We start from the raw sequence: 23,384 nt of genomic DNA on the forward strand, positions 1-23,384 counted from the left end.
AAAAGAATATGTATCCTGTTGCTTTTGGATGGAGATGTCTGTTAGGTCCATTGGTTCTAGTATGTTGTTCAGTTCCTCTATCTCCTCACTAACTTTCTGACTGGTTGATCTGTACTTTGGAGTGAGTGGTATTTTGAAGTCTCCTAAAATGAATGCATTGCATTTATTTCCCCTTTTAATTCTGTTAGTATTTGTTTCACATACATAGCTGATCCTTTGTTGGGTGCATAGATATAATAGTTATACCCTCTTGTTGGATTGATTCCTTCATCTTTATGTATTGTACTTCTTTGTCTCTTGTGACTTTCTGTATTTTGAAGTCTATTTTGTCTGATACAAGCACTCCAACTGCTGCTTTTTTCTCCCTATTAGTTGCATGAAGTATCTTTTTCCATCTCTTTACTTTCAGTCTGTGTATGTCTTCAGATTTGAAGTGAGTCTCTTGTTGGTCACATATAGATGGGTCTTGTTTTTTTATCCATTCAGTGACTCTATGTCCTTTATTTGTGCATTCAGACCATTTTCATTTAGGGTGATTATCAATAGACATGTACTTATTGCCATTGCAGGCTTTTGATTCATGGTTACCAAGGGTTCAAGGGTAATTCCCTTACTAGCTAACAGTCTTAAATTACTCATTTATTATGCTATTACAAACACAACTTAAAGGTTCTTTATTTTTTCCTCCTCCATTTTTTGTATATTAGGTATCATATTCTGTACTCTGTCTTTCCCTTGATGGACTTTTGGGGTAGTTGATTCAATTTTGCATCTGCTTAGTAATTGTTTTACTTTGCTGTGGTTTTATTTCCCCTTGTGGTAGCTATTAGCCTTAGGAATATTTCCATCTGTGGTAGTCCCTCCAAAATGCACTGTAGAGGTGGTTTGTGGGAGGTAAATGCTCTCAGCTTTGCTTATCTGAAAATTGTTTAATCCTTCTTTCAAATTTAAGTGATAACCTTGCCAGGTAGAGTATTCTTGGTTCGAGGCCTTTGTTTTTCATTGCATTAGATATATCATGCCACTCCCTTCTGGCCTGTAAGGTTTCTGTTGAGAAATCTGATAATAGCCTGATGGGTTTTCCCTTGTCTGTGATGTTTTTTCTCTGTCTAGCTGCTTTTAAAAGTCTGTCTTTATCCTTGATCTTTGCCACTTTAATTATTATATGTCTTGATGTTGTCTTCCCTGGGTCCCTTGTGTTGGGAGATCTGTGTACCTCCATGGCTTGAGAGACTATCTCCTTCCCCAGATTGAGGAAATTTTCAGCAATAACCTTTTCAAAAACACTTTCTGTCCCTTTTTATTTCTCTTATTATTCTTGTATCCCTGTAATGCGAATATTGTTCCGTTTGGATTGGTCACACAGTTCTCTCAATATTCTTTCATTCCTAGAGATCCTTTCTTCTCTCTGTGCCTCAGCTTCTTTGTATTCCTCTTCTCTAATTTCTATTCCATTTACCATCTCTTCTATTACATCTAATCTGCTTCTAAATCCTTCCATTGTATGTTTCATTTCAGATATGGAATTACTTAATGATTGAATGTCTGTCCGAAATTCGTCCCTGAGTTCTTGAATATTTTTCTGTACCTCCATGAAGCATGTTTATGATTTTTATTTTGAACTCTCTTTCAGGAAGATTGGTGAGTTCAGTTTCATTTGGCCCTTTTTCTGGTATTTGCAAGATTTTTTTGTTTGAACCAGTGTCCTTTGACATTTCATATTTCTATGTGGTGCCCTCTAGTGCCCAGAAGGTCTAGTCTCTGGAGCTGCTCAGCCCCTGTTGTGATGTTGGGGGTTACAGGGGAGCAGTGCTGGTGCCTGGGGGGAGGAAAGAGCTGTTCCTGCTTCCCAGCTGCTATACCTGTCTCCACTATCCGAACCAGTGAGCCAGCACACAGGTGTAAGCCTCTGCTTTGTGTCTATAGCTCCTGTTTGCAGGGCCTCCCTCTGGCTGGCATGATGCCAGGGCAGGTACTGCTGGTTTGCGAGTTGGTGCCGGCAAGCCAGGAGGAAGGTACAGCGTGCTGCATATCACAATCAGGGGCCTCGGAGCTGAGAAGCCAGCCAGGGAGATGTAACACCTGAAGCTCCTGAAAGTTCCCAACCTGCTTGGCAGAGCCCACCCAGACAACCTTGTCCACCTCTCCGCACAGCAAGCTCCATGCAAACCCTGCCCCTTCAGCAGCCCTCACACTGCTAGGAAGCCTCTTAGACCGCCTGCCTTTCCTTTGTCCCAGAGCAGCCGGATTTGGGTCCCTGTCCTTCACCAACAGCTGGAATCTCAGTCTCTCCAAGTATTCCACCTGTCTTAGCTTTCCAACCCCACTACTCTCCAGAGCACTGTACAATGCAGTTTTTTGCTCCCATAGCAGATTTCCAGAGCTGGGTGTTCAGCAGTCCTAAGCTTTCTCCCCCTCCCTGCTCCATTTCTCTTCCTCCTGCTGGTTAGCTGGGGCTGGGGAAGGGCTTGTGTCCCACCTTATCAAGGCTTTGATACATTAGTTACCCTGTTTTGTGATGTCTTCTCTGTTCTCCAGGTGTATGCAGTCTGATGCAGCCTTCTTTCCTGTTGCTCCTTTAAGATTAGTTGTATTAACTATATTTTCATATTATATGTGGTTGTGGGAGGAGTTCTCTGTCTCACCTCTCACACCACCATCTCGAATCACTCTCCTGCCATATCTGTTCATTTTTTAAACCAATTTTTCTCTGTGTCTACATTTAGGAAATGTCTACTATAATTTTTTGAAATTCTTTTTTGTTCATAAACATTAAGGTTACTACCTATTCAGAACATAGAGTATTACTTCTGGAAAAGCAACAGTGTTAACTTTTTAATTCTTGTAGCTAAAAAGGTATACTGATTAGTAATGCAGATGTCTTTTCCTTCAGACAAGTAGTATGATTGGGAAGTAGCTTGTACAAGGTAGGAAGAAAAGTATGTTTTTTTTAAATTAGTCACTTCTTAGCACATATCTTTAATGAATTCATGCTATCAGAAAAAGTAGGGCTGCATCCTTCCAGGTGGATTTTCTAACATTGCTTCCTATTTGTTTACTCCTAAAGAGTAAGGCTGGGAAATAACTAGGCCCTTAAATGATAGAAACTGCATGTAACAACCTCTTCTAGTTGGTGATACATGTTAGAATTTGTTTTATAAAGTGCTAAAAGAAACGTTCCATTAAATTTTGAACTCTGCTTACTTTAAGTCTCAGAGTCTGAAGGTAACATTGATATCAGGTGAGTACAACACTTTAGGGATATAGAGTTGATTATTTCAGTTTATTTTGTTACTCAAATTTTGTTTGGAAAATCATAATGTAGCCTCTTGTTTAAAATTTCTACTTTTCAGAAGAGATGAAAATTACATTAGTGTTTTTATTCAGTACTTACTATGATGGTGTTTATATACCTAAGAATATACATTTCTAAGTGTTTTTAAATGAAAATATAGAATTTCTAGAATTAAATTTGGAAAGTTAAAAAATATATATTGGAGTAGGAAAATCCCCCCAAATGCAAATAAAACTGAAGAATTATAAAAGAAAATAATAAACTACATGAAAATAAGTGATTTGTGTATGGCAAAAAAAAAACACAGCATAAACTACATAAAAAATACATGAGAAGCTGGAAAAAGTATTTTCAATCGATACAACTGTCAGCTAATTTCTTATTAATTTCCAGTACATTCCTTATAGCATTATTTGTAATTTAAAATTTCTGGAAACACTAAATGACCCTCAATAGTAGATAGGTTAAATAAATTGGTACATCTGCAAAGTGGAAAACTATGCAACTGTTCAGAAGAATGAAGCAGATATATATGTATATAAACAGAGCTCCTTGGACAGTCTTGACACATAGTAGGCATCCAATATATGTTTGCTGATGAATGAATGAGTTTTTAAATGAACAAAAGGAATATTTAAAATACTCTGTGTAGAGTGGTATCATTTGTGTAACGAAAGTATCCATATGTGCAAGTATGCATTGAAACACAAGGAGTACATACAAAAGTTTGGCAGGTCAGAGAAGACTTAGGTGAATGAGAGATGGGAAGGTAGTAGGCAAAAATAGAAGCATAGAAAATGCCTTTAATACCTTCTGAATTTTATAATGTCCATTTTAAACTTTTTGAGTAATTAATAATTAACATAAAATACTGTATTTATAGGGATGAAAGTGAGCCTGCCCAAATAGAAGATTCAAATGCTGTTAAACCTGATGGCTGGCTAGATGATGACCCAAAATTTATTCCAGATCCTAATGCTAAAAAACCTGATGACTGGTAAGCATTCTTCATCTTCAATTATCAATTTCAAAGGTTTCTTGTTTCTTGTTACTAGTTTATATGACTGACAGGGTGAAGTTTCTATATTTGCTTTGTTCTGATTTCCTAAGGAATGAAGACATGGATGGAGAGTGGGAGGCACCTCGTATTTCTAATCCAGCATGTCAGATTGGGTGTGGTGAGTGGAGACCTCCCATGATAGATAATCCAAAATACAAAGGAGTCTGGAGACCTCCCCTAATAGATAATCCTAACTACCAGGTAACACCCACTTGTTCCAATCCCATAGTAAAATTAAAACTGATATTTCTGTTATATATCCAGTAATTGATAGTTACATCAGCTTTCAGAAATTTTATTTGTAATAGTGTTTCTTAGCTATCTCAAGAAGTCAAAGAAAATTAATTTGTTTAAATTATATTTATTTAATTTTCTAAGAGAATGAAATGAAGAACTAAAGACCAGTGAGTTCACACTGTATTTTTCCCTACTAATCAGTTGATGATCACTTTGGAATCAAGTTCTATTTTATTTTATTTTTTTATTAAGATATCATTGATATACAATCCTATGCTCAGGTTTCACATGAGCAACATTGTGGTTACTACCTTCACGCATATTATTAAGTGCCCCTGACACAGCCCATTGCAGTCACTGTCCATCACCGTAGTAAGATGCTATAGAGTCACTACTTGTCTTCTCTGTGCTGTACTTCCATCCCCATGCCCCCCCATATTATCTGTGCTAATCAGAATACCCCTTATCCACTTATCCCTCCCTTCCCACAAAACCTCCGCAACACCTTTCCCTTTGGTAACCACTACTCCCTTCTTGGAGTCTGTGAGTCTGCTTCTATTTTGTTCCTTCAGTTTTGCTTCATTGTTATACTCCACAAATGAGGGAAATCATTTAGTATTTGTCTTTCTCTGCCAGACTTATTTCACTGAGCATAAGACCTGCTAGCTCCATCCATGTTGTCGCAAATGGTAGGATTTGTTTCTTATGGCTGAATAGTATTCCATTGTGTATATGTACCACCTCTTCTTTATCTGTTCATTTACTTATGGACACTTAGGTTGCTTCCATGTCTGGGGTATTGTAAATAGTGCAGCGGTAAACATAAGGGTGCATATGTCTTTTTTGAATCTGGGATCTTGTTTTCTTCAGGTAAATTCCTAGGAGTGGAATTCTTGGGTCAACTGGGATTTCTATTTTTAGTTTGAGGAACTTCCATATTGCTTTCCACAATGGTTGAACTAATTTACATTCCCACCAGCAGTGCAGGAGGGTCCCCCTCTCTTCACATCCTCACCAACTGTTGTTTCTCTTTTGGATATTGGCCATAACTGATGTGAGGTGATATCTCATTGTGGTTTTATTGTGTATTTCCCTGATGATTAGCAATGTGGAGCATCTTTCCATGTGCCTGTTGGCCATCTGAATTTCTTCTTTGGAGAAGTGTCTGTTCAGATCCATTTTTTAATCAGGTTATCTGCTTTTTGGGTGTTGAGGCATGTGAGCTCTTTATATATTTTGGATGTTAACCCCTTACTGGGTATGTCATTTATGAATATATTATCCCATATTGTAGGATGCCTTTTTGTTTTACTGATGGTGACTTGGCTGTACAGAAGCTTTTTAGTTTCATGTAGTCCCACTTGTTCATTTTTGCTTTTGTTTGCCTTGCCTGAGGAGATGTATTCAGGAAAAAAGTTGCTCATGTTTTTATTCAAGATATTTTTGCCTATTTTTTTTCTTCTAAGAGTTTTATGGTTTGATGACTTACAGTCAGGTCTTTGATCCATTTCAAGTTTACTTTTGTGTATGGAGTTAGACAGTAATCTAGTTTCATTCTCTTACATGTAGCTGTCCAGTTTTGCCAACACCAGTTGTTGAAAAGGCTGTCATTTCTCCATTGCATGTCCATGGCTCTTTTAATCATATATTAATTGGCCATATATGTATGGGTTTATATCTGGGTTCCATATTCCATTCCATTGATCTTTGGCTCTGTTCTTATGCCAGTACCAAACTGTCTTGATTACTGTGGCTTTGTAGTAGAGCTTGAAGCTGGGGAGCATAATCCCCCCTGCCCCTGCTTTATTTTCCCTTCTATGGATTGCTTTGGCTATTTGGGATCTTTTGTGGTTCCATATGAATTTTAGAACTATTTGTTCTAGTTCATTGAAGAATGCTCTTGGTATTTTGATAGGGATTACATTAAATCTTAGTTGCTTTAGGTAGGATGGCAATTTTGACAATATTAAATCTTCCTATCCATGAGCCCAGGATGTATTTCCATTTATTGGTGTCTTTGATTTCTCTCAAGAGTGTCTTCTGGTTTTCAGGATATAAGTCTTTCACTTCTTTGATTAGGTTTATTCCTAGGTATTTTATTCTTTTTGATGCAGTTGTGAATAGAATTGTTTTCCTGATTTCTCCTTCTGCTAGTTCTTCATAGTATATAGGAATGCAACAGATATCTGTGTATTAATTTTGTATCTTGCGACTTTGCTGAATTCAGATATTCTAGTAGTTTTAGAGTGCATTTCTTAGGGGTCTTTTTTTGTACAATAATCATGTCATCTTCAAACAATGACAGTTTAACTTCTTCTTTGCCAATCTGGACACCTTTTCTTTGTGTTGTCTGATTGCCGTGGCTAGGACCTCCAGTACTATGTTGAATAACAGTGGGGAGTATGGGCATCCTTGTCTTGTTCTCTATCTTAGAGGAAAAGCTTTTAGCTTTTTACTGTTAAGTATAATGTTGGCTGTGGGTTTGTTGTATTTGGCCTTTATTATATTGGTATACTCACCTTCTATACCTATTTTGTTGAGAGTTTTTATCATGAATGGATGTTGCATTTTGTCGAATGCCTTTTCAGAATCTGTGGAGATGATCATGTGATTTTGCTCTTTTTGTTGATGAGGTGAATGAGTTGATGGATTTTCAAATACTGTACCATCCTTACATCCCTGGAATGAATCCCACTTGATCATGATGTATGATCTTTCTCATGTATTTTTTAATTCGGTTTGCTAATATTCTGTTAAGTATTTTTGCATCTATGTTCATTATGGATATTGGTCTGTAATTTTCTTTTTTTGTGTTGTCTTTGCCTGGTTTTGGTATTACAGTGATGTTGGCCTCATAGAATGAGTTTGGAAGTATTCCCTCCTCTTCTACTTTTTGGAAAACTCTAAGGAGAATGGGTACTAGGTCTTCATTAAATGTCTGATAAAGTTCATCAGTGAAGCCCTCTGGTACAGGTATTTTGTTCTTAGGTAGTTTTTTGATTAACAGTTCAATTTTGTTGTGGGTAAGTAGTCTATTCAGTTTTTCTGTTTCTTCCTGGGTCAGTCTTTGAAGGTTACTTTTCTAGAAAGTTGTCCATTTGTTCTAAGTTATCCAATTTGTTAGCACATACTTTTTCATAGTATTCTCTAATAATTCTTTGTATTTCAGTGGTGTCTTTAGTGATTTTTCCTCTCTCATGTCTGATTCTGTTTATGTGTGTAGACTGTCTTTTTTCTTGATAAGTCTGGCTAAGGTTTGATATATTTTGTGTATTTTCTCAAAGAACCATCTCTTGGTTTCATTAAGTTTTTCTATTGTTTTATTTTTCTCAATGTTATTAATTTCTTTTCTGATCTTTATTATGTCCCTCCTTCTGCTGGCTTTGGGCTCCAGTTGTTCTTTTTCTAGTTTCATTAATTTTGAATTTAGACTTTTTATTTGGGATTGTTCTTTCTTCTTTAAATAGACCTGAATTGCTATACACTTTCCTCTTAGACTTGCCTTCACTGTGTCCCACAGAAATTGGGGCTTTGAGCTGTTTACGTTTGTCTCCATATATTGCTTGATCTCTGTTTTTATTTGGTCATTGATGCATTGATGATTTAGGAGCATGTTGTTAAGCCTCATTGTGTTTTTGGGCTGTTTTGTTTTCTTTGTACAATTTATTTCTAGTTTCATACCTTTGTGATCTGAAAGGTTGGTTGGTACAATTTCAGTGTTTTTGAATTTACTGAGGCTCTTTCTGTTGCCTACTATGTGATCTATTCCAGAAAATGTTCTATGTGCAATCGAGAAGAATGTGAATCCTCTTGCGTTTTGGTGGAGTGTTCTGTAGATATCTGTTATGTCCATTTGTTCTAATGTGTTGTTCAGTGCCTCTGTGTCCTTACTTATTTTCTGTCTGGTTTATATGTCCTTTGGAGTAAGTGGTGTGTTGAAGTCTCCTAAAATGAGTGCATCGCATTCTATTTCTCCCTTTAATTCTGTTAGTATTTGTTGCACATATGTGGGTGGTCCAATGTTGGGTGCATACATACTTACAATGGTTATATCCTCTTCTTGGACTGACCCCTTTTTCATTATATAATGCCCTTCTATGTCTCTTGTTAGTTTCTTTGTTTTGAAGCCTATTTCATCTGATACAAGTATTGCAACTCCTGCTTTTTTCTCCCTGTTTGCATGAAGTATCTTTTTCTCTCCTTTCACTTTTAGTCTGTGTATGTCTTTGGTTTAAAGTGAGTCTCTTGTAGGCAGTATATAAATGGGTCCTGCTTTTTTATCCATTCTGAAACTCTATGTCTTTTGATTGGTTCATTCAGACCATTTACATTTAAGGTGATTATCAATAGATGTGTACTACTTACTGCTATTTCAGGCTTTGGATTCATGGTTATCAAGGTTCAAGGGCAGCTTCTTTACTATCTGACAGTCTAACTTAACTCACTTATTATGCTATTATAAACACAATCTGAAGATTCTTTTTTTTTCTCCTTTTTCTTCCTCCTCTACTCTTTATATGTTAATGTCATATTCTGTACTCTTTGTGTATCCCTTGACTGACATTGTGGTTAACTGATTTAATTTTGCATCTGTTCAGTAATTATTTGATCTGCTTCCTTTACCGTGTTTTTATTTTCTCTGGTGACAACTGTTTAGTTTTAGGTATACTTCCATCTAGAGAAGTCCCTTTAAAATACACTGTAGCGATTGTTTGTTGGAGGTAAATTCCCTCAACTTTTGCTTATCTGGAAATTGTTTAATCCCTCCTTCAAATTTAAATGATAATCTTTCTGGATAGATTATTCTTGGTTCGAGGCTCTTCTGTTTCATTGCATTGAATATATCATGCCATTCCCTTTTGGCCTGTAAGGTTACTGCTGAGAAGTCTGATGATAGCCTGATGGATTTTCCTTAGTAGAAGATAATTTTTTCACTCTCTGGCTGCTTTTAATACTCTGTCCTTGTCCTTGATCTTTGCGTTTTTAATTATTATATGTCTTGGTGTTGTCTTCCTTGAGTCCCTTGTGTTGGGAGATCTGTGCACTTCCATGGCCAGAGAGACTATTTCCTTCCCAGTTTGGGGGAGTTTTCAGCTATTATTTCTTCAAAGATACTTTCTATCCCTTTCTCTTCTCCTCCTCCTATAATGTGAATATTGTTCCATTTGTATTGGTCACACAGTTATCTTAATATTTTTTCATTCCTAGAGATCCTTTTTTCTCTCTCTGCCTCAGATTCTTTATATTCCTGTTCTCTAATTTATATTCCATTTACTGTCTCCTCTGCCTCATCTAATGTGCTTTTAAATCCCTCCATTGTATATTTAATTTCAGTTACTGTATTTTTAAGGTGTCTTCAACTTCCTGAATTAGTCCCTTAGCTCTTGAATATTTTTCTGTAGCTTCATTAGCATGCTTATGACTTTTATTTTGAATTATTTTTGAGGAAGATTGTTGATTTCAGTTTCTCTGAGCCCTCTTTCTGGTGTTTGAGGGATTTTTGATTGAACGAGCTTTTTCTGTCTTTTCACAATCCTATTGGATAATGAAAAATATTAGGCTTGTTTAGGCGGCACCATCTAGTGCCCAGAAGCTCTGCTCTTCAGAGCTGCCCAGCACCTGGAGTGATGGCAGTGGTCACAGGCGACTGGTACTGGTGCCTACTCTAAGGAGAGAACTCTGTCCTTTTTCCCAGCCACAGAGCCAGCCTCTGCTGTCAGGGCCAGTGAGCAGGGAGCAGCCTCTGCATTAAGCCACTGAGGCTGCTGTAGGCTGGGCTGATGACAGGGGCTGCAGGTTTGTGTGCAGGTACTGGAGGGGAGGAGTGAGCAGCAGGCTGTTTAGCACAGTGGGGGTTCTCAGGCATGCATTGCCAGTCAGGGGGTTGGAGGGCTTGAAGCTCCTGAACATTCCTAACCTGCTGGGCTGAGTGTGCCGGGACAATTTTTTCCACCTGATCAGGAAGCTCTGTATAATCCTTGCCCCTTTAGCAGCCCTTTTACTGTTGGGAAGTTTTTCAAAAGTGTCTGCCTTTTTTCCCAGAGCAGCCTGTTGTGGGAACCTTTCTCCACAAATAGCTGGAATCTGTCTCTGACTTTTGCTTTTCAACCCCTCTGATCTCCAGAGCACCATGCAATGTGGGTTTGTGCTCCCAGAGTAGATTTCTAGGGATGGGTATTTAGCACTCCTGGGCTTCTACTCCCTCCCCACTCTGTTTCTCTTCCTCCTGCCAGTGATCTGGTGTGGGGGGAGTGCTTGGGTCCTGCCAGTCGCAGCTTTGTTACTTTACCCTTTTCCCTGATGTAGATTTTCTGTTTTCTTTTCCCAGATGTAGACTGGCTGGTACAATCTTATTTCTGATCACTCTTTTAGGAATGCTTGTATTTGCTGTATTTTCATATTATATGTGGTTTTGGGAGAAGATTTCTGCCTCATTTCTCTTGCGGCCATCTTTTTTCTGCCTCAATTTCTATTTTAGAATTAAATATAAGAAATGAGTTCTGAAAAGGACAACTCAGACTATATACATTTTGGTAATTATTGTCTGTGCTTAATTAATGTGCTTCTTTGTGGTGTTATTAAAATTCAGGTTTTTTTCCCTAATACGGATCAGACATCTTCTGAGTGTAATAAGCTTTTTGGGTAAAAGTCCCTATATTATCTGTAGTTCTATCTAATTATTCATTAGCATTTTCTAATATGTATTATATATATGCAGTTGCATATTCTAATTGCTCATTGTAGTTTTTCTTAATAGCATTTATTACAAAATGTTTATTATTGTTTAATGTCTGTCTCATTCATTAGTCTTTAAACTCCGTAATACAGGAACCATGTCTGTCTTAATCATCACTGTACCAATGGCCTAGTGCCTGGCACAGAATAGATACATATGATGGTGGAGTGAGTCAGTGAGTGATCATATTATCATATTTATTTGATATGGTTGAGTTTAATCATATAAGATCTAATGAAACTTTTATGTTAAATAACTGTTCTGAGGTTCAGAATTATTCAATGGTTGATTACTGAAGCCTCTCATGAGTATATGTTAAAAAAGAGTGGCTCCATTTCTGCCATAGAGTGATCTCTCTGATGTGGGCAATTTTAATGACATCTTGCCTTGAATAATTTTAGTAAGTGTAAAAAAACTTGTCTAAAGTAGTATCACTTCCTTATGACATATAATTACTCATTTCTGTGTATGTTGGATTTTTACTTTGCCTTTTTTGGCAGTTTAAAGTCTCTATTGTTCATAGGGATCATCATGTATTTAATAAGAAAAAACACTGTTTTATTTCCAGTGAATTACTAGTAAATTAATATCAGCTTAAAGTTTCCATTTTTTCTCATTATTATTGCTCATTTTATTCAATAGCACCTACTACTTGAGTAGCTTTTATAATGAAATTATTTTATTTGAAAATATCTTAAAATTATTCTTCTTCCAGGGAATCTGGAGTCCTCGAAAAATTCCTAATCCAGATTATTTTGAAGATGATCATCCATTTCTTCTGACTTCTTTCCATGCTCTTGGATTAGAACTTTGGTCTATGACCTCTGATATCTACTTTGATAATTTCATTATCTGTTCAGAAAAGGAAGTAGCAGATCACTGGGCTGCAGATGGTTGGGGAGTAAAAATAATGATAGCAAATGCTAATGAGGTACAGTATTTATCATATAGTACTAGTGGGACTTGGTCCTGGTTATAAGTTACAGAAAAGGTAAATGTGCAATAACTGCTAAATGCAAAAGAAATGTACTTAAATTCATTTATGTAGGCAAAATATTTAGTTTTACTATATTATGATGCAACTTCATGATAAACTATGTAAGAAATCTGCATTCCATTAATTAAATTATGATGGCATAATGGGGTTTAATACGTATTTGCTGTTTATAGAAATGAGACTACTTAATGTCTTTATTACCTTTTCAATTCAAATTCCATGTGGTAATGGTAATCTAAATATTATTCTTTATTTTAACTACTTTTCACTAAGAGGAGTGTAGAGAATTTAAAATTTAATATTGTTTCCAGCTTTCCCCCCCACAAAATCTTAACACTATTTAGAAAAGAGTAAGCTAAATCTTTTAATAAGAGAAACAATTTCCTTACTGAAGGTTGTACATGAAATTTAGTATTAAAAAAATAATTCTTAGGTTTATTTTTTATTAATAAGTCCTTGAAAAGTACAGAAAAGTTGTATACTTCTAAATGAACCAGAAAAATATATCCATAAAGAGTACTTCTCCTGAAATATTCCAACAAAATAAAATTGTCATAATTATCGCTGATAGGTTAGCAATTTCCACCTATGCATGAAGCAACATATCTTCTACAAAGTCTTAAACAGAGATGGATGCTAATAAATTAGAGTTTAAACTTCACAAAGTATAAGATAGGGAAATGAAACATTTTTTACAAGTTCACTTCCTAATATAAAGCACGTGGGTGAAAATACGTTTTTGGTAGTCTGTATTTCCTAACGCAGGTTTGTAAAATCTCAATTCATTTTTATACTTATTTCTTCTATAGCCTGGTATACTTAAACAACTAATGGCAGCTGCCGAAGAGCACCCGTGGCTTTGGCTCATTTATCTTGTAATAGCAGGGCTTCCAATAGCAGTAATTACTGCATTTTATTGGCCAAGAAAAGTAAAGGTAAATAAAATGAATTTCTTTCACCTTGAAACCTCTTAGTGTTTTGGACTTCTACAAACTGAGCAAGTGGTTCTTAAAAGTAATAAATTAAATTTCCTGCAAATGTTTACTGATAGTGCACTGTGTGAGACATGTTACTGCAGAGAACTTTTTTAAAAATAGTGCTTTGGTTTTAGTAAAAATACTTTATGTTAAACTACCACAGAAAAAATATGAAGATACAGAATATAAAAAAACTGACATATGTAAACCACAAACAAAGGGAGCACTGGAGCAAGAAGTAAAGGAGGAAACACTAGCCCTGGAGAAGCCAATAGACTTGGAAGACGACAAAAGGCAAAGTGATGGTGAAATTCTTGAAAAGGGTAAGACGATGATAGTGACTTATAATGGGGACCCTGGGCAAAACTCGTAAAAAGACTACATCATCTGGTAAACACTCGCTGTTGCCCTTGCTTGTTGTCAAAGTGATACCATCTGAATCCCCAAGAATGCATGATTACAGCAAAGAGAAGTAGCTGTCCCTGCTGGTATATTTGTACCCTGAGCAGCCATCCTATTTATAGAGTTTTTGTCTTCTAGGAAGAAAGAATACTACTATTCAGTCACTTTAAAGCCTAGCAGCTATAAGTCACTTATGCTATAGGTTTTTGCAAGGACTTTTCTTGCTTCTAAAAATGTAGATGAGGTGGGAGGTATAGACCATGGTCTCTACGGAAGAGTAATAGGTGTAAGGCAGGTGAGGCAGGAACAAAATCAACACTGTCTTCCAGTGGCTTTTATCAGGTAGTTTATCATAATGAATAATCTCCTGAAAATACTGCTCAATCATGTGTTCCCTTCCCACCCTGTACTGTACTCCTTCAGATGCTGTAACTGAAGAACTGAGACTTGTTGGTGGCTGTCCACCCAAGACTTCCTTATGCACTTCTAGGTAGAAATAAAACTATTGATATTTGCCAGGTGTCCCAAGCCAGGTTCCAGACTGAGCCATTTTTTTAAAAACTTATGTCTTGAGCACTATTTTAACTTAATAGCTGATGAAACAGTTAACTTAAAAACCATATTCTCAAAACACACTCATACACATATATGTATATTTACATGTGTAGGTATGTACATTAAATACACATATGTTATTTGGTTTTCATATTACATACATACTGAATGCTTACAAATTCTTTAAACCTAAACAGTTCCTCTAATGTGATTTATTAAATGTGGTTAGAAGGAGCATTTTCAATTTTTAAAAAATTTCTAATGGAAGAAATTGCTTCAAAATATTGGGATTTAAATAAACCCTCTTGTATTTAATAGTATCCAGTAGCACTATTCTGAGGCATCAAGTCTTTGCCTTTAATAACATCTGTATTCTAGAAGAGGAAGGTGAATCTGAGAAGAGTGAAGAAGAAATAGATATCCTAGAAGGACAAGAAGAAGGTAATAAATCAAATAAGTCTGGATCAGAGGATGAGGTAAGCAACTCTTTAAAGGAAAATGAACTAGTTTCTATGTGTGATTTTTATCCATAAAAAATTATTTCAATAAAAGCAGCAATCTGGTCTGTGAGGAATTTTTTGCCATATTTCTCCAAGCTTTTATAAGAGCCTCCAATTGTTTTGAAAATGTATCCATAAAGGAGGCAAGAAAATACTGTACTTTATATTATCTCAATGCCTAAGAAAACAGCATAAAGTAAGCTTGTGGTTTACAAAATACAGGGAGCCACATCTATAAAAAATTATGACTTCATCATTAAAATATGTTGTTGAAAGTTATAATAAATAGGCCCATTTGAATATTTAAAAAGTAATTCTGTTAACTACAAGACAGTTTTCTCTAGAGCCATTTATGAAAACATTGTCTCCATAATTTACTCTCACATTTTAAAATGTTTCAGTAATTAAGGAGTTGAGTACTATCTGCCTGATAAGGTATTCTTCTAAAAGTTTTAATAAACTTGTTTTCCCGTGAACTTGATATGTGTCTACTCCTTTTTTTGCATCCTGACAGTGCCTCCATTTTCAGTCCGTTATTATGTAATCAGAAGCCATCCAGGATATACTTGTTTTTTTGGCCAGCAGCCCCAAAAGCATGTTGTTTCTCCAGCCATTTAAGAGCTGCACAGTCTCAGGCCGCAGAGTTCCCATCCTCACACTCTCATTGCACAGCATTAGGTCAGGGAAAAGTCGTTTTGCCTGGCCTGGTGCATGCGGTGAAATAAACTTTCTATTTTGTCTACATGAAGCAATCTCCCAAATAAGCTTGTTTTGTTATTGTTTGTTTTCTAAAGGTTATTCAGTACATATACCTGGCCATTGGTCTAATTTAATTACCACATGAGCTTTTTCAAGAGGTTTTGGAGACCATTATCCAGTATGATTTCCCTATTAAGAGGGGGCCAGGTGAAGATAATTTTTTCCAGTTTTTAAGTCATTGTTTCAGCTATCACTCTTATATTAATATTTGCAATTACTTATTTGAATATGTATTCTAGTTACATTTTGCTTCACAAAAATTTTGTGGACCTTTAAAAATATATCAACTCCATCTTGCAACTTTTTAGTCATCTTATATATGTTTGTCAATGAGCTAAAAAGAAGCCAATTTTTGTACAGTATAACCTTGAGAAATAATTATAACTATTTTGTATAATATAATATCTTCATTGTTTTCTTTTGCTACCCAAGTTCAATTTATATACAAATGCTTATTTTGAAAAAATAAGAAAGAAAAGAAAAACCCAAACTATAAGCCTGATATTTTCCACTCCTCTCTCCTAATTTTTCTCAAAGCACTTTATGCCAGAAGTTTTGAAAAAGTCCCGTAGAACAAGTTCAACAATTCATTACTTAAAGAAATATTATGAATATCCCACAATGCAAATATCATATAGTCTTTAATGATGACATTGGGATTGAGTTCTAAATTATAACATTGTGAATTGAGTCATTAGCAGTATTCCTTCTCGGATGCATAGTTCATAGGCAGAGTTATTCTAACCATGAAATCATGCCAAAAGATGAACAAATTAAAACACATTGATTTATTATATACACATTTTTAATCAGCTGCATAAAGGAACACATAGAACATTTTTAGATTTTTAGAACATATATTTTAGAGACTAAGAAATATATTATTTACTATTACCTACTAGTTATCTATTGAACAAAATAAACATTTTCATGATCTTTTTTCTAGATGAAAGAAGCAGATGAGAGCACAGGATCTGGAGATGGCCCAGTAAAGTCAGTACGCAAGAGAAGAGTACGAAAAGAGTAAACTATATTCAAGTATTTTTAATTCCTGAGAGATGTTTGGCATTCTAAAATCAGTGTGCCAGAAATGAACTTGAATCGATCTGCACATCCTGTTTCTACTATCTAGAAATGTTACTCTTTCTGACATTTATTTTAGTCTTTCTTTTCAGAGAAAAAAAAAACTTTGAAGTTACAAGGTCTTTCAATTTAGAATAAAAGAAAAGTGGCATGTTACATATCAGATTTAAGAAATGAATGCCATTAAAAGTTACACAGTTTTAATAGTTTGGAGAAAGTTTTGGTTTGTACAGAACAGAATAATATACAGCAACTTCGCTGCTATTAGAAAAAATCAGTTATTGGAATTTCCTCTTAAATGGCTATACTACTATTTAACTGGCAGTTCTATAATAAAAATGAGAGTGTGTTCTGTTGTACAGAGCTAAATGCAATAAAGTTACTGTATGGTTGGTTGATTCTATCAACAATTGAAAGTGTTGTGTGTGACCCATATTTACCTAGTTTCTGCCGAATTGTAGTTACAGTCCATTGTTCACTTCAATTATAGATTCCTTTAAAGAGGTCTTTGCTGACAGATAAGCAAACAAAACAGAAATGTCTGTGTCATTCATAACTAATAACTGGTTAATAGTGTACCATATTTTACATTCAAATACATAATAATAGGTTCATCAAAACAAAACGGTGTACAGAATGTTTTTCAAACTTTTATGGTGGTTTCATGCCAGAATGGCTTACCTACTCACAAGGTTGCTTATACATACATTGCTCCTGAAAATAATTACTTTTTCTCTTTAAAATTATATCCTCTTTAGTAAATTATCATGGGAGGCTTTTAATTATTTTCGACCTTATCATTGAGATTCTAATGGCTAATCGGTATCAGTCATCATGTTTTGTATCTGTATTTTTACAAATTCAAATCTAAGTTTTTTACCTCATCTAGCTTCAAAGCTGCCTCTAAGATAAATAACAGCAACTATTGCTCCTCTTCTTAAAGTTGTTAACCAAAATCACAGAAGTAGATATAATGGAGCTGTGTTGTGCCATTTAATATATTTTAAGGACTTTCATGGTTGGGTAACAGGTTAGACCCTTTGGCATGTGATCTAAATCTTTTGAGACCACTGAAACTACTTTAATACTAACTGTGAAGAGAATTTTATACTAGTTGGGTATTATTTTGGATTCCTTTATAGATATCATACCCCTGTTGGGCATGCCCCCACTCAGTTCCCACACAGGCCCTTCCCAACAATACATTTAGATCATTTGCATAAGAAAAGGAGTAGCTAGCTTCTCCTTTTACTAAAAAAGCCAAACACAGCCAGTAAGACTATCCTCTGCTTATTTCAGAGAGTGAATTGAAAATGAAAATAAATGCTTAATTCCATTGCTGTGTTCTGAACCTTCATAAATTGGTGGTGGGAAAACAATACATAGTTACCCACTGTTTTTATTTAATACTAACTGAACTTAACAAATCTTGCAAGGACTCCCTTTCTTGCTTTGTATTTGGAATGTTCAAATGAACTAGGTATGTTGAATGATTCTAGATGAGGATGTTCTGAAAGTAACCTACTTCAGGAGAGAAATTCTTCCTTAATTTTGTGGAAACCTTGCCTGACAAGTGTTTTGTATGTGAACCTTTCTTTCTAATGATTGATTAAAACTTCTTTTACTTTCTTAGTTGCAGATTTATTTTAACTTAAACATTTGGTTAAACTCCATGAGCTTGCAGTTTTCTGAGCAACCAGTTTTGCCAGCTCACGGCTCCTTCCTGTAGATATACCCTCTGTGGATGTACCATGGCTTATAGGTTTAACCAAAACTTAACACTTATATCTATGTGTACTAGATCACTGCAGTAGACAAAGCATTAGAGTCTTTTTTAATAACTAGATGGCTTTTCCTTTTACCACCCTAATATGACTTTGTTGTTTAAGATTATGTAAATTGTATCTTTTCTCTAATAAAAGAGAAAAATAAATGTACTTTGCATTTCTTCTGGTTGGCCTTTTCTGGAGGCTTTTTAACCTAACCAGGCTAAAGTATCTTCCTTTTTCTTGACTATTTTTTTAAGATAGCCCTGCTTCCACTGATCATTTCTCTAGGAAGGTACATATTACTAGAATTAGTAGCCTTTTTGAAGTTTCAGTCCACATTTGGAAGACGCAGGATGGAACTGCCTACATATTAAAATTAGCCACTAGTAATGAATTTAATGTACCATAGAAATTTAGAACATTAATCCAAAAATGGTTTGTATTTGATGAAAACTATTGAGGACAGTTAAAACATATTAAAACAACTTTAGGCATCTATGAAGTTTTTTCATTCTCTTTTTAATCATGGCTATGTTTTAACTCTAGCAGGATTTAGAGATGAAATATCACATGGCTAATACCAGATAACTACTTTAATCTCTTAAATTTTCATCTCTTCCCAAATTATTCCCATGTAATCCCATAGTATGACAGCTGTGAGGTGTTTAATAAATAAAATTATCCCTAATCTGACAGGTCTAATGAAGCAGGTTGATGAGAGAGAAAATGAATTTGAGAATGCATCTGGGTTTTTTCTAGAGACCTAGATGCATGGAAGAGTAATGGTAGCTTTCAAGAAGGTAGGCAACTGGGTAATTGAAAAGGATCATTTTAATACCTAACACAGCATCTTACCGTGTATATTGTGTCTTTAAAATGAATGCAATTTTACATTCTTTGTAAAATTTAGGAATATTTTCAAGTTTCAATAACTTAGACTAAACATTTCATAAGCCATTTGTAATATATCAACATAAAACATGGTGTAATACATTATACAATCAATTATAATGTATTACTTTAGCTTCTATCAACTCCTCAACATTCCCCATCCACTATAAGGCAAATTGAGTTCCAGGCCAATGTACATCCTTGTTACAGTAAACTTATCTTTAAATGGCAATTATTATTTTTTTTGGTATTATTAATATACAGTTACATGAGCAACATTATGGTTACTAGATTCCCCCCATTATCAAGTCCCCACCACATACCCCATTACAGTCACTGTCCATCAGCATAGTAAGACGCTGTAGAGTCACTACTTGTCTTCTCTGTGCTATACTGCCTCTCCTGTGCCCACCTCCTACATTATGTGTGCTAATGGTAATGCCCCTTAGTCCTCTTCTCCCTCCCTTCCCACCCATCCATCCCAGTCCCTTTCCCTCTGGCAATTGTTAGTCCATTCTTGGGTTCTGTGAGTCTGCTGCTGTTTTGTTCCTTCAATTTTTTTCTTTGTTCTTATGCTCCAAAGATGAGGGAAGTCATTTGGTACTTGTCTTTCTCCACCTGGCTTATTTCACAGAGCATAACACCCTCTAGCTCCATCCATGTTGTTGTAAATGGTAGGATTTGTCTTCTGCTTATGGCTGAATAATACTCCTTTGTGTATATGTACCACATCTTCTGTATCCATTCATCTACTGATGGACACTAAGGTTGCTTCCCTTTCTTGACTATTCTAAGTAATGCTGCAATAAACAGGGGTGCATATATCTTTTTGAGACTGGGAAACTGCATTCTTAGGGTCAATTCCTAGGAGTGGAATTCCTGGGTCAAATGGTATTTCTATTTTTAGTCTTTTGAGGAACCTCCATACTGCTGTCCACAATGGTTGAACTAGTTTACATTCCCACCACCAGTGTAGGAGGATTCCCCTTTCTCCGCATCCTTGCCAACATTTGTTGTTCCTATTCTTTTCTCTGTTTCTATGTTTCCTAACTGGCAGGAGGTGATATCTCACTGTGGTTTTAATTTGCATTTCCCTGATAATTAGTGATGTGGAGCATCTTTTCATGTGCCTGTTGGCCATCTGAATTTCTTCTTTGGAGTATTGTCTGTTCATATCCTCCTCCCACTTTTTAATAGGGTTATTTGCTTTTTGGGTGTTGAGGCGTATTAGTTCTTTATGTATTTTGGGTATTAACCCCTTGTCAGATATGTCATTTACAAATACATTCTCCCATACTGTAGGATGCCTTTTTATTCTGCTAATGGTATCCTTTGCTGTACAGAAGCTTTTTAGCATGATGTAGTTCCATTTGTTCATTTTTCATTTTGTTTCCCTTGCCCGAGGAGATGTGTTCAGGAAAAAGTTGCTCATGTTTATATTCAAGAGATTTTTGCCTATGTTTTCTTCTAAGAGTTTTATGGTTTGATGACTTACATTCAGGTCTTTGATCCATTTTGAGTCAACTTTTGTGTATGGGGTTAAACAATAATCCAGTTTCATTCTCTTGCATATAGCTATCCAGTTTTGCCAACATTAGCTGTTGAAGAGGCTGTCATTTCCCCATTGTATATCCATGGCTCCTTTATCATATATTAATTGACCGTATATGCTTCGGTTTATATCTGGGCTTTCTAGTCTGTTCCATTGGTCTGTGAGTCTGCTCTTGTCCCAGTACCAAATTGTCTTGATTACTGTGGCTTTGTAGTAGAGCTTGAAGTCAGGGAGCATAATTCCCCCTGCTTTATTCTTCCTTCTCAGGATTGCTTTGGCTATTTGGAGTCTTCTGTGGTTCCATATGTGTTGCTCTTCAGCAACAAGAAGGCGGGGGGACAAGCAGGACCAGCCTGTTATCCCGGGGGCTGAGCGAGAGGGCAAGTGTCGGCGGCTTGGACACCCTCCCCTGAGACGCAGGGAAAAACAAAACCACACCAAGCCGGGAGATGTGTCAGCCTCAAGGGCACAGCAAAACTCAGCTTTATTCCATCAGAGGCTTAGTTATATAGGGGAAGATAAGGAAGTAACAGAAACCAATGGGAATTGATTATCTCATCTGTCACTAGGGTCTTTAGGCAGGTTTTGGGTTAGGTGGGGAGGCAGAGTTAGGGCCAAGAGTGCACGCGCGGGAAGCTAGTTAGACCACAAATGCGGAAGTAATGAGGGAGGATGGAAACCTCCAGTCTGCGGCTGTCACAGGCCTAAAAGAGGCAAAAGGTCCCAACAGTTCCTCCTTTTTGTTTTATAAATGCTCTGGGATGTCCCGGCAGGCAAGGCCCCTGTCTTAGGTTGTCCCCCTCTGGGGATCTTACCCATTACTGGGTACCTTGCAGCTCTTCAGTTGTCCCAAGCTTACTCATCCTCCGAGGCCTGTCTTAGGTTGTCTCCACCTTGGAGATCTTACCCATCATGGGCACACAGGGAGATAGTTAGGGGGAATTAATGGACACGGCCTCATCATAAGGTTCACAGTGATCATAGGGGTCACTGGCTTCCATGGCAACTCTCTGGTAATGTACCTGCACACACATCAACTGAATTGATTCAATTCTTTTTTGGACAAACTGGATAATCTTGTTAATAATGCAGGGCCCAAAAGTGAAAAGTAGGAGCAAAAGAAGGATAGGACCAAGGAGGGGCACAATATAGGGCAACCACCCATGTAACTCAGTCCAAAGAAAATTGGCTTGTAATTCTTTTCAGTGTCTCTAGAGGTCTTCTTGAAGTTGCTTGACCTTATTTTGGACTATGCCGGAGCGGTTCACATAAAAGCAGCACTCTTCCTGTAAAAAGAGACATAAGCCTCCCTTCTCATCTGTGAGGAGATCAAGCCCCCTACGGTTCTGTAGGACTACTGCCACAAGGGAATCCAACGGTGCTTGGAGGTCAAGAATTGTGCTGGCCACAGCTTGTATATCATCGATCATCTGTTGAGAAAGAGGTTTATAATGCAGAGAGGTCCCCAATCCTGCTGCCCCAGTGGTAGCTCCGGTGGCCACCTCAATGCCTATAAGCAGGGGGTAACTTGGATGGCCCTTTTTGATCTACCTCCAATGTGGTCTAAAGCAGGAATAGGGAGGCTCTGATTATTAGGGACCACTCCAATGTCAGGGAAAATTACAGCTGGAGCACAAAGCCCCGTCCAGTCTGTTGGGAGGAAGCCAAATGCATCTTCCCCACAAATGAAGACTGTCCCATTAGGGGGACAGAGAAAGGTGAAAGGTATTGTTCACAGTAATATTTTGTTGACAAAAGGAATAGTGGATTCAGCCCACATCTGTCTCACTAGTATTATCAGAACTGGGGTCAGCTTTGAAGCATGGGCCTTTAGGGGAAAGAGGGTCTAGAACTTGGGGGTAACAGCTGGCACTGGGGCTCGGTCTGTGACAGGTTAACAAGAAGAGCATTGGCTTGTAATGGTCCCGGCCTCAAGCACAGCCAGCAATCCTTAGCTAAATCGGGATTGGTTCTATTGAGTAAGGTAAAAGCAGCCTGTATGATTGATTGTGTCTCAGGATCAAGAAGCAATTCTCCCCTGATCTCCAGGAGGCTAAGAGGGTGGTAAATCGGGGGATTTTGGTCTTCAATCAGCCTGTCTACCAGTTTTTAAATTTTGGTACTGTTGAGCCTGATCTTGGACTCCGCCCCCATCAGAGATGCCTATAGGGGCATATGGGCATATGTATTCCAACAGACTTGCTGTCCCCTATTCTTTTGATAGCATATTCAGCCTTGCCTTTTGTTAGAATCGCATACCAGTGTGTTTTGTTAACGCTGAGTGCAGGGGCTAACCTCCTGATAGCATGTAGCATGAATGGAGGCTTGAAAAGTGGTGCAAGGACACTCAGAGGGGGATTTCCCTTGGGCAGGTGAAGATATTTTGGGGCCTGGCCAACAATGGTGAGAGAGAACTCTCCCAGGGCATCCATTTTCTGTCCCTTGCATAAGTGTAACTGCCCGTTGCCCATTAGGGCAGGTTTTTGGTAGAAGTATAACAGTGTGCGGGGGGAGGAGTCTTGGAGTGAGCGCAGGCTGTGCAGGGGTCTCCGATGGCTTTTTGTAGTATGG

General features: G+C 36.9%; 1 protein-coding gene across 3 annotated transcripts in view; it reads left to right on the forward strand.

Annotated features, from left to right (window-relative positions):
* The window catches only part of CLGN (calmegin), a 71,393-nt gene extending 54,376 nt beyond the window's left edge, over positions 1–17,017 (forward strand). For 2 of the 3 annotated variants that reach the window (XM_073237020.1, XM_073237019.1), the window contains 7 exons: positions 4,179–4,292; positions 4,406–4,556; positions 12,044–12,259; positions 13,135–13,260; positions 13,466–13,625; positions 14,578–14,735; positions 16,465–17,017. In XM_073237020.1, the coding sequence (XP_073093121.1) occupies positions 4,179–4,292; positions 4,406–4,556; positions 12,044–12,259; positions 13,135–13,260; positions 13,466–13,625; positions 14,578–14,735; positions 16,465–16,545 (1,006 nt within the window). In that variant the 3' untranslated portion in view covers positions 16,546–17,017. The remainder of the gene's footprint in view (positions 1–4,178; positions 4,293–4,405; positions 4,557–12,043; positions 12,260–13,134; positions 13,261–13,465; positions 13,626–14,577; positions 14,736–16,464) is intronic. The other variant, XM_036998763.2, reaches the window with a different exon arrangement.
* Positions 17,018–23,384: the final 6,367 nt, after the last annotated feature.

This window comes from Manis javanica, chromosome 5 (assembly GCF_040802235.1).
Source record: "Manis javanica isolate MJ-LG chromosome 5, MJ_LKY, whole genome shotgun sequence".
Taxonomy (NCBI): Eukaryota; Metazoa; Chordata; class Mammalia; order Pholidota; family Manidae; genus Manis; species Manis javanica.